Source organism: Hesperophylax consimilis, chromosome 23 (assembly GCF_061612785.1).
Source record: "Hesperophylax consimilis isolate HC1 chromosome 23, BYU_Hcon_1.0, whole genome shotgun sequence".
Taxonomy (NCBI): Eukaryota; Metazoa; Arthropoda; class Insecta; order Trichoptera; family Limnephilidae; genus Hesperophylax; species Hesperophylax consimilis.
The window spans coordinates 22282543-22295273 of NC_142858.1; the positions used below are offsets into that span (position 1 = coordinate 22282543).

Below are 12731 nucleotides of genomic sequence, written 5' to 3' on the forward strand. Positions count from 1 at the left end.
ATACTTGGGCAATACCTCTATTAACGTACTCATTTGGCATAATTAAATGGTCTAATACAGATTTAGATAACTTAGAAAGATTAATTAGAACTACGCTAACAAAGTTTAATTGCCATCATCCAAATTCAGCTATAGAACGAGTTAATTTACCTAGAAATTTAGGAGGTAGAGGTATAGTCAAAATAAACAGCTTTGAAACATAATCAGGTAGAAATGCTAAGAACTTTTTTCCATAGGAAAGCTCATAGCCCAGAAATGCACAAAATAATTTGCAAGGCAGATAGAAATATTACACCTTTAAATTTATACGATGAGAATGCCAACATTTTTATAAATCCCAACCAGGAATTATTAGATTCCTGGTCAAATAAAATTTTACACGCAAAACACTTCAATTATCTCAACCAAACGTATGTTGACAAAATTTCGTCAAACAAATGGTTGAGTATTGGAGAGTTGAGCGCAGAAATATAAGGATTTATGCTTGCCATTCAGGATAGAGTCATTAATACTAAAAATTATAGAAAGCATATAATCAAAGATACAAATCAAATTGATGATTTGTGTAGAAAATGTTTGGCTTTTCCGGAAACTATAGAACATTTTATATCGGGATGTTCTATATTAGCACCGTCCGAGTATACATTTAGGCACAATCAAGTTTTAAAAATAATTCACCAAAATTTGGTAATTAAACATAACTTGATTGACTGCCGTAATGTAGTACCATATTATAAATACGAACCAAATTCATTTTTAGAAAACGAATTTTATAAAATATATTATGATAAAACTATACTAACAGACCGAGCGATTAGTCATAATAGACCCGATATAGTTTTACATGACAAAATTAAAAAAATAACTTATATCATTGATGTCGCTATTCCAAATTCCTGTAATATTCAAAAATCTGTTAGTGAAAAAATAAGAAAATACACAGATTTAGGAAATGAAATAAAAAGAATTTGGCATTCTCAGACTATAAAAATATTACCATTCGTTATTTCGGCTACTGGCATTATACCTAGCTCTCTAATTAAAAATTTAGGCGTATTAGATCTACCAAAAAAATTATATATAAAGATGCAAAAGTCGGTCATTTTGAATACATGTAGGATAACAAAAGATTTTTTAAATATTTATGTTGAGGGATCAGTAGGATTTATAGGCCCTGTTAGAAGTTCTACCGAGCCGAACCCTCTGATATGAAAATATCTGGAGTCGGTGAATTATTTTCCCATTTGATCTCTGGTGAGTTGACGTGTTGTTCTTGTATTGTTTTGTATTTATTTTGCTTATATAATGCACTTACATAATGTTGATTGACTAGATGATCATTTGTGGAAAAGTGGAAGAGAGTGGAAGGGTTAAGTTTTTCCTTTGGGGAAGATTTAACCCGGACAACTAAATCGGAAGTTAAAAAAAAAAAAAAAAAGCCTTTTATTCTGAACTTCTGTTAGGTATATTAATATTAGAAATGTTTTGTTTGTTATAATATATCCAGAAGCTCAGTTTTCCTCTTGGCATAGGCCTCCTCTAACTTTTTTTCTTTGCATCTCACTTATGCCCACGATATCCCATTTTATTTCTTCGAGAGCTATTTCTAGCACGTGTAGGCTTTCTTCGGTTCTAAGGGTTCTCGTATTTAAAGTTGCAATATTGAGTATTTTGTTTCTTCTTGTTGTTAGAGGGTTGTGGTTTATAACTCTCGCGGGGACCAGCCGAATTGGGAGACTTTTTGTTGGTTGGTTTTTGTTGTTAATTTTGGTTGGTGTTAATATTCCTTATTTCCGATCTTCCGATACAGTAATTAGTTTTTTGGAGCATTTATTATCAAAGCGTCCCTTTCTTGATCTTACTCATTATGCTTACATCAGCCTTGCACTCTTTGCGGATATCCACATTCCTCACACGATCATACATGGTTTTACCACACATACGCCTCAGGGATCTCATTTCAACAGCATTCAATCTACTTTCATCCTTTCTTTGCCAGTTCCATGCCTCACTTCCATACATCAGGGTAGGTACCAGCACTCCATTGTGGACTGCTAACTTCGCTTCTTTGGACAATTTTTTGTTAGCGCCAACTGCGTTCAGTCCTCCATTAATGGAGTTATCTGCATTTACTCTTCTTTCAATATCTCTGTCAGCCTTCCCATCTCTCGTAAACATGCTTCCTAAATACACAAATTCATCCACCTGCTCCAAGTATTCCTCATTCACAGCTATATTGCACACTGTTTTCGTACTTTCTCTTTCAAACACCATTACTTTAGACTTACTCACATTCATCATTAACTCATTCTTCACGCATACTTCGTTCATCCTAGATACGAGAGAATGCAGATCATCCATACTATTAGCAATCAGCACCGCATCATCAGCATACAACAGGCAACATACTTTATCCCACCTCTTTCAATTCTTGCATACAATTATCCATGTATAGATTGAATAACCACGGTGACATTACGCAGCCTTGTTTAACACCTTTCGTGATATCAAACCACCCCGTAAAACCACCGTTCACCCTAACACATGCAACGCTTCCCTCATACAGAGACGCAATTGCCTGAGTCAGATTCGCATTCACTCCATACTTGGACAACACCTTCCATAGCTTTTTCCTGTCGACTCAGTCGTATGCTTTTTGTAAATCTACAAAGGCACAGAAAAGTTTCTGGTTTTTTGCCAGAAACTTCTCGGTGAGCATACGCAATGAGAAGATCTGGTCCATGCACCCCCTTCCACTCATAAAAGCACCTTGCACATCCCATATTTTATCCTTTGTTTCCTTTCTTACCCTTTCAATCAAAATTCTACCATACAGCTTGCCAACTGAACTTAGCAGGCTAATAGCCCTATGATTTCCACATTCCATACGTGACCCTTTACCTTTGTATAATGGCATAATCACTGCCCTTCTCCAATCTAAAGGCGTGTAACCTTCCTTTAAACATTGGTTAAAAAGATTGCACAACCATATGAGAATTATACGGCTACCTCCTTTAAAATATTCAGCAGCAATATTGTCGAAACCGACAGCCTTACCATTCTTCATACACTTAATTGATCTTTCTATCTCATCCATGCTAATTTGGGTAACATTCAGTCCATCATCATTCATATCTGATTCGCCACTAGAATCACTGTCACTCACTTCGCTTTCAAAGACTTCCTCACAATACTTCATCCATCTCTCTTTTATTTTTTCCTCATTCGTCAACATTTTTCCATCTTTCGATTTTATCACTTTCATGCTTCCGGTTTCAGGGCCACACCGGGACCTTTTGACTTCCTTCCAAAACAACTTAATGTTTTCTTGGAAATGGTTTGTCATTTTCATTCCTTCTTCCTCTTCCAGGCGTTTCTTTCGTTCTTTCACTCCAACTCTTACTTTTTTCTTACATTCCTTATATACTTCTTTCGCTCGATCCTTCTCTTCGCTGGAAGCACTGCCAGCCGCAATCAGACATAACCATGCTTTCTTCTTCTCCGAGACCAGTGCTTTAATCTCATCATCCCACCATGCATCACCTTTCTTCCTACCTTGCGTACTTATTCCACAAACCTCTCTAGCAGATTCACAAAAACTCACTTTTATGTGGTTCATGGCTTAACCTAACTGCTTTAGCTTTTTTGTATTAAATATTTGATTATATTCGTGTAATCAGTAATCTTTAAAGACGTGTAATGATATATAATTATTACAGTCACGGTTAGGAAACCTACCTGCTTCCCTCATTATGCTATGAACCAGAATGAAGTACCTACCAGTATGTATAACGAATCACCAATTAAATATTGGTAATCAATCAGTTTTTGTTGATTTGATACTTGTATTATAATTATCGATTTCCGATAATGATAATACACGCTATACATTACACATGCAATGCAAATTCACAATACAACTAAACCTTCGATACTGTATTGCGCATATTAGTACGAGTATGATGTAGGTAGCTACCGGAATTTTTTTAATCGCTTATCACTGAGCTATATTTACCTCCCTACCTACATGTAAGGATTATTCGTAGTTAATTATTTTATTTGGTTTTACGCCCAGCCTTCAAAAACAAAATATATCTAGTGAGATATCAAAAATTATAAAAAATATTAGTAAAACATGTAACAGTAACATAAAATAATGTGGAAACTAGAACGATACTGCATGTACGACAAAATCGCTAAAACTACGTTACCAACGCTACTCTAATTTGTAGGATTCAAGGTAGGTAGGTAGGTGCTGGTATAGATTACGCTTAGTTCTATAAATGGAATCAATAGATATATCAATGATACCCTCAAGCTTATTTCCCAGATCATGCATCCTATTGGTTAGTGAATGTGTCAGATAGTTGGTTGTGTATGTATTGCAGAAGAATGTTATATTTTGGCTTATATTCCTAGTTGACACTTGGAATAAATAATGGCAACTATGGCAGGACTGACAATTAAGTTGTTAATGACTCTGTGTAATACAACCAGGTCTGACGTAATTCTCCTATCAGACGGTGTTAGTACATGCAATTGATTCATCAAACCGGAATAATTAATGTATTCAATTCGAATTCAAGCTCAAAATTTAAGTACCTAAGAAACTTGCGCTGAACTCTTCTATATTCTTAGAGTAAACTTTATACAAAGGGTACCAAATAGGTGAATTATTTTCCACCGACTGACTAATGAAATATAGAGGGTTCTCATACAATCTTTTTGGATATATGGATAGATAAAGATATCTATAATAGCCCGGATGAAAGCATCTACGCTCGGTGTGAAATTTTTTTAGCAATGTTACTGAATAAGAACTTGTAATGTCATAGTCATTGTCCCTCATTGGAAAATGTTAACTTCATGTCTAGGCGTAAAAAATGATCACAGTTTAAAATAGGCTGATTTAATTATTTATTCAAATAATAATATAAAACAAGAAACTTGCCTTTTTTAAATATCAGAAATTTCCCAACAAAAAAGACTAGATCAAGATTCTACATGACTTTGACAATCACAAATAGAATACAATGTTATGGGATGGGGCTGCGCAAATGATAATATTCTTAAATTACTCATTAGAACCCAAAAATTCATCACGTAAATTATAATCAAAGTCCTCTAGAAACTATCTCTGAAGAAATCATTATCAATCCCAATAAAACTGAAATACTCACGCAACTCTGGCTCTGGGTTAAAAACATATCCAACACGCAACTACAAGTACAGCACTTTAGACAAAAAAAATAACTATGAGAAAACTTTACAATAAACACATTCTTCTTTAAAAATAGGAAAATTTGAAATAAGAACACATACCGACAAATACAGATTTTAACAGAAACCAAACAACTATACTCAAAATAATAATATAAATAAATAATTCTTTGTCCAACTTGACACTTTTTTTACTTTTTTGAAATAATGGCATACAGAGCTCCGGGCCAAAAAGGCCCCTTTCTCTTACATCATGAGTTTAGAATTGGTTGTAGGAAGATATTTTTAGTTTTTTTTGTGAAAATTTTGTTGCAATAAAACATGGCTGTAATTAGGGTGGTAATTTACGTAGGATTTGTTTAGGTTTATTATACTGGGTTATGGCATTTGCGTCGTACTGGGCGAGACAATTAATGGAAGGATTTGTATGGGTTGGAATGCCCGAATAAAATGATTCCGCGAGACAACTTGACGATATTCAAGTAATATTACTTTAATGTATTTATGTAAATGAAATCGTCAGCACAAACAAGACAAAGAGAATAAAACATATATTATAAGCGCCCTTGAGGTGATTTTGCACAAAAACGGCGCTATACAAACCATCCAAACTTTTTTTTCCGATTTTATGTCCGGGTTAAATTTTCCCCACAGGAAAAACTGAACCCTTCCACACACTTTTCCACAAATGATCATCTAGTCAATCCACATTATGCAAGTGCATTATATAAGCATAATAAATACAAAATAATACAAGAAAAACACGTCAACTCACCAGAGATGGGAAAATAATTCACCGACTCCAGATATTTTCATATCAGAGGGATCGGCTCGGTAGAACTTCTAATTGGACCTATAAATCCTACTGGTCCTTCAATATAAATATTTTAAAAATCTTTCGTAATCCTACATGTATTTAAAATTATTATTATTATTGCATTATTGTGCAATGCAATCATTTTGTACTCACAGCTCTGTATATTTCTTTATTGGTTTTTTTTTAAAATATTTGTACTGTTTTCAGTACTTTTATATATTAACGAAGTACCTATTGACCAAGATACAACTTGGACTTTATGTCAGGTTTATGTAAGAACGTGGTTTAAAAAAAGGAAGTGTCCAAAATATGATTACATGAATATTTTTGTAAAAGTGAATATTAAATTCCTAGAAATGTGATTTGTAATACCGATTTAAAACTAACGCATATAAAATTGTTTGTCTGGCCAATGAAATTGATTGTCTGTTCAAGAAATAAATCCGATAATAAAATCGATTTCACACGGGGGAAGAATAAATTGACCTTACTTCGTGAGTTTGAGAACACCAGACAGTCCAGACACATTCCCAACGCAGTCAATCTCTTCACTCGAATATATGAATAATTTAGATACTTGGTTAGAACACCTGCATTCAGGTGGGTAATTTTCATATAAAAATGATAGTCATCAATATGACCATATAGTAGAAGTAAGTGCCTTGTACTAAGTAGAATGCAGGTAAGGTGGTAGCCTGTAACTTACAAGACGACATAATGACTTAAGCGATACGTAAATAAATAATGACAGTTCTCTCTGAGAATAATGCAGCTGTTAAAAAATCAACACCACAGTAGATATTTTAATTTTGAATACTCTATTTGTTCCAATTTTAATCCGATTATGACACTTATGTGTTATTTTGTTTATCTTCTAGTTTCCTACGACCGGACCGGTGAAACGCAAATTTATTGAAGACCTCCAATCTTAGCAATCAAACACCACAAAACTCAAACTGGCAAGGCCAGTAATACCAGATTTTTTTGTGCTGCGGTGTAAATCTAATGCACAAAATAACTTAGCTACGCAAGATTTTATAAAGGAGTACATCAGAGATAAACTATGCATTCTGTGCAATAAAAGTTTATTTTCTATTTCTTTCTCTCTTCTCTCCCATTTTATTTAGACTAAAATGTGTGTAAGAATGAAATCCAATAGAACCTATGTTTATGTATACATAATAGAGAAGTGTAATTATTACCATTTATTCATTACTCGATCATTGATTTCTTGAGGGCCATTTGTCTTAGTATCGATACAAAGTAAAAATCGCAGATTAATTGTTTATGCTAAATTAAGTTAAACAAGTCAAAAGCAGCAATTTTTCTGGAGAGCAATTTCACATTTATAAACTGTGATCACACAAAATAAATCACTTTTGAGTGATTAAATGAAATACAAAAAAAATGTTTTTTTGTACAAATTACTTCGTAGATACATAGTTATTAAGACAAAAACATTCAAAAGGTAAAAATAACTTGTTCTTCTAATACCACCGAAAAAATGATAATTTCAGTTGTATTATTACAATAATTTTTATTTTTATTTTGATACCACTTAAAGGTTTTGTCCCCGAGATTGAAATAAACTGAAATATCATTTATTTTTACTTGTACTCTTAATGATAGATAATTATGATTGATTTTTTTGCTGTGTTTCAATTCCTCAATATTTACAGAAGGTACAGCAATTGTAGGTGTATTATTATTATTCGTTTATTTGCTAATGGCATCCGTTAAATAATTGCCAAATTGGCACAATAAAAGTTAATTTTCCAATACACAAAAGTAATATAAATGTTTATTTATGTAATGGAGGGCATGGAGGCTAAACAAAATGTCATTATCGACATATTATAGGTAGTATATATTTCCAATATAATTTTAACGATTTTGGGTTTTCGAGTGTTCTCTAATCAAATAATATAATGTATAGGTCTTATCAGTATTTTTAGAGCTTACCTACTTTTGCTGATAACAAATCGTAACTTATTTGTGATGAATGCGTTAAATAACTGATACTAAGTTAGGTGCAGATGGAAATAGATTAGAAACAAACTTCATTAAAAAAATACCTATCTACAAAAAATACAAAAAAGTGCGATATTATGCCTGAAAGTGGTTGCCTAGCCAATTAGATTTAAAAAATATATGTTATCATTCTTAAAAGATTCATTCCTTAGCAGTAAACTGTACAAATAACATAGCTACGCAATGTTTACACAACAAACCACGATAAATTTTTTTTATTTATTGCATCCACTGAACTCAATTTTAATGATCAATTCAACGCGCATTTTAAATACTTAACCTCATATTGGTTTGTTTTAATAATTTGTATTTTCTTTACAATGTACGTTAAATCCAAACATATTGTTTAATTTACATTGATGTACCTAAATAGTATATTTCGTTGTGTGTGTGGGAAAAATGAAAGAATAATATTTTGGTAACATTATTTGTTACTTTATTAGTTATATTTTATTACAAAATTAATATAAAACTTACAAAGTTCATATTATTTATACATATTAAAGTAGTGTACTAAAATAGACTGGCGTAATTTAATAGAACCCTGAAACCAAAAACATTAAATGTCTAATGTTATAATAATGTAAAAAACATTTGATGTGTTCTGATTTTTTTTTAATATAACAAATGTTATTATAATAGATTGTGCAATGTGATGCAAAACTAAACATATTGCAATCAAAACGTAAAAAAAAGAATAAACAGTAAATTTGTGAGATTAAAGGTTGGCGTGGTGACGCTTGTATTGAGAGAGGCCGGCATTAATTCTGCTTCCCATGTCGGCGTTGACGTAGGTGAAGTTCTTGACGGCCCTCTCCTGAATAAAGGCAGCAGCTCCCCGGAGGTGGTCTACGATGTTGTCTACCAGCCGCTTCTTCTCCTGCTCGTTGAGCACGTCCCTCCAGAAGATGGCGGGCTGCTCGTAGTTGTCCTCCGTGGTGCCGCTGTCGTAGCGGTCGATGTCCCCGGAGATGGGCACGGGCGGGCTTAGCTGCACGGCGCGGGCGCTCTCCTTCGGCCCGCTGAACGAGTTGGGGAAGTAGTTAGGTGCGCCCTGCTGGTTGTCGGTGAGGTTCATCGGCCCGTCGCGCTGGTAATTCTTGGTGCTCACGCGGTATGGGCAGTTGACGGGCAGCTGCAGGTAGTTGGCTCCCAGGCGGTGGCGATGCGTGTCGGAGTACGAGAACAGGCGGCCCTGCAGCATCTTGTCGGGAGAGGCTTCCACACCAGGGATCAAGTGGGCGGGGCTGAACGCGATCTGCTCTACTTCCGCGAAGTAGTTCTTGGGGTTTCTATCCAGAACTAGGCGACCGACGGGGATCAGAGGGAACTCCTTGTGAGACCACACTTTGGTGACATCGAAGGGGTTAAACTTGAACGACTCCGCTTCGGCATAGGTCATCACTTGGATGTAGAAGGTCCAGCTGGGGAAGTCCTTGTTCTCGATGGCATTGTACAGATCCCGGATTCCGTAGTCCGGATCGGTGGAGGCCAGCTCTGCGGCGTAGTCCGTGGGGAGATTCTTGATTTTCTGGTCAGTCTTGTAGTGGAACTTGACGTAATGAGGAATTCCCTTCTCGTTGATCAGTTTGAAGGTGTGGGAGCCGTATCCATTCATGTGCCTGAAACCATCGGGGATACCGCGGTCAGAAAACAGGATCATGACCTGGTGTAGCGACTCGGGCCGCAGGGAGAGGAAGTCCCAGAACATATCGGGGTCCTTGAGGTGGGTCGCGGGGTTGCGTTTCTGGGTGTGTATGAAGCTGGGAAACAGGGTCGGGTCGCGGATGAAGAACACGGGAGTGTTGTTTCCGACCAGATCCCATACGCCGTCCTCGGTGTAGAACTTGACAGCGAACCCTCGGGGATCGCGTACTGTGTCAGCGGAGCCGCTCTCTCCTCCCACGGTGGAGAACCTCACGGCGATGGGGGTCCTCTTTCCGAGGGTGTCGAACACCTTGGCGGCGGTGTACTGGCTGATGTCGTGGGTGACCTCGAAGTACCCGAAGGCGCCGGCACCCTTTGCGTGCACCACCCTCTCGGGGATGCGCTCTCTGTCGAAGTGGGACATCTCGTCGAGGAAGTTCACATCCTGCAGCATAGCGGGGCCTCGCGGGCCCACTGTCTGGATGGCAGTCTGCACTCCCACGGGAGTTCCGCTGCCAGTAGTGAGTACTCCTCCATTTCCCTGTAAGGAAAATAGTTAAATTTTTATTAATATATTGTAAAAAACAGATTTTTCGATAAGTGGTTGAAAACTATTTTATAGGTGGTGTACATATAAAATAAAGGTAGGTACGTATTGTGATTAGAGAAAATAAAAATAAAATAAAACTGGCGACTGTAGTTATAACACAATTTATAAAAAAATTCCACAGCGTAATCGCGATAATGGCTAATAACGCGTTACTTCACAGTCATTATGATTGCCGCTAAACATTCTTAAAATTGCTGAGTTAATAGGTAACTACTCCAGTCATAAATAATGTAGGTATGCCAAGTAAAACATTTCTCAGATATTACAAGTAATTAGTCTAAAAAGGTTAATAAAATAACTTACAGGTACCTATATTAAATAACACTTTAAGGCATACAAATACTTATAGGAGATTCAATTTAAATACAAACAACAAACTAATATTATTATAATTGTCATCAACACTAATTATTACCACGCCACAAGGTAATTAGTTAAAAATTTTACGGTTAAATGGTTCCCCGTGAGATTGGTCAATTTAGTGTTTGGAAAGTCCAGGTTGATTGTGAGATTTGATGTACACAAGTAATATAACGAGGTTATAAACACTAAACACACATCTACAAATCTACAGTTGTTCAAACTGCTTTCACTCTGCATTGTGGGTCCTAAAAATGAATATCTACAGCGCTTGCTAACTTCACGAAATGTGTCGGGGTTTGAAACACCTCACCTTAGAGTTTGATTGAAACAATGAATAGATGGGCGTATTCTTGTGCCCTAAGTAAGTTCACTTTTCAACTAAGTATGTTACTTCTTACTTCTGGTGAAAATGATCATTCGTATTTAAATCGGCTCCATTGAAGCCAGAGTTAAGTTAGCCTCTCAGAAGCTGGGCGTACTGTACAGGGTCCGCAGATGCTGCAGATAGTACACACATGTTGACCCTATACAAATCGCAAGTGCGCACCACTCTTGAATTTGGCAACCACCTCTGGTCTAGAGCCCCAAAATACCTGAACAAAACACTTGACTCTGTGCAGAAACATGCGATAGATGTCTAGATAAATTTTATAAATTCCCCTATATTTAAAAACGAATTGCAATCTTTGGAGCACAGGCGTCCTCGTTATACAGGTATTACAATTGAAGATGCTCCGAGGAATTAGCGTCATTGATTCATTCGGCACCGGTGCTTAGTCCACGATAATATATATTATGTATACGGTTGACATTTTTCCGCATGAGAACGGATCGCTTCTACAATTCGTTCTTGAGTTCAACAGCTCGACTGTGGAACGATTTGCCGGCCTCTGTGTTTCCTCCCTACTACAACATGTGTCACTTCAAAACCCACTCCTTCTTCTCCTCAAAAAGATCCTCCACACAGTATCCCCAAAGATGACATAGGCTCTGAGGGAAACAATTTCATAATTTCCCTCAGAGCCTATGTCATTGGCATATTTTATTAAAAAAACAAACAACTTAGTGTACATCACTTATATATATACTCTCAACATGTTTCGCGAACATTGTTAGCGTCATCGGGAGTAAATGTACACTAAAGTTATAGTCACTTTCCAGGCCACGACTTTGGACGTGTGTGTGCTAAGCGTACCACGTTACGAACAGGACACGTAGTTTAGGTAGGAAAAATATGCAAACCGAACAGGAACACAGATCGGTCTTAGCCGATTAGTCAAAAATATGTAGGTACACAAACGGAGTTCCTACTCGGCCGGATACAGATAGAAGATGAGTAAAGTGCTGGAAAACATGAAGAAAAATGCATACCGAACAGGGTCCGGGCATGGTCTGAAAAGTGTTAAATATCGATTATCTTTCTTAACACTCTTAACAGAAAGAAATAAAATGTTAATTTCTAATTATAATTAATGCTAATTATGATCGTGTTTTTAATGACATTGTTCTGCAAAAACTTGAAAGTGTTCAATCTTCTACAATAATCGTAATATTACTGACAGAAAATCGGTATGATGAAGCAGTGGAAACTGTACAACGATGAACTTTGCACAACTTTTTCTGTCCAATTTCTAAATCTACGCAACTATTTTCACTTAGCAATGTTATTTTCATCATGAGCTATGAAGCTTTGATATTGCAAAGAAAAATATCAATAATATGTACAAAGAACAGTGAAGGTTTACGGTTGGTTACATGAACATTTAAAAATAAATTATTATATTCGTCATGCAAATTTAAAATACTAATGAATTAAAGTATTCCGTGATTATTCACAATCCATGTTCAATGCGTAATAAATGTAATTATTAGAAAATGACGTTGGATTATTACACGATTGTCATTAGGTCACATCAGGTGTGCCTCATTAACGCGAATAAATTAAATAGCTTCATTGAAAAAAATAAAAACTGTTTTTTTATTATTATTTAAAATACGCACCTAATATTTTCGTAACTCGATAGCAAATTAATACCGCACCAG

The 12731-nt window shown here is 35.9% G+C and overlaps 1 protein-coding gene across 1 annotated transcript in view; it reads right to left on the minus strand.

Annotated features, from left to right (window-relative positions):
• Positions 1 to 8495: 8495 nt before the first annotated feature.
• The window catches only part of Cat (Catalase), a 32117-nt gene continuing 27881 nt past the window's right edge, over positions 8496 to 12731 (minus strand). The window contains exon 2 of the mRNA XM_089646022.1: positions 8496 to 10256. Coding sequence (XP_089502148.1) covers positions 8787 to 10256 — 1470 coding nt within the window. The 3' untranslated portion in view covers positions 8496 to 8786. The remainder of the gene's footprint in view (positions 10257 to 12731) is intronic.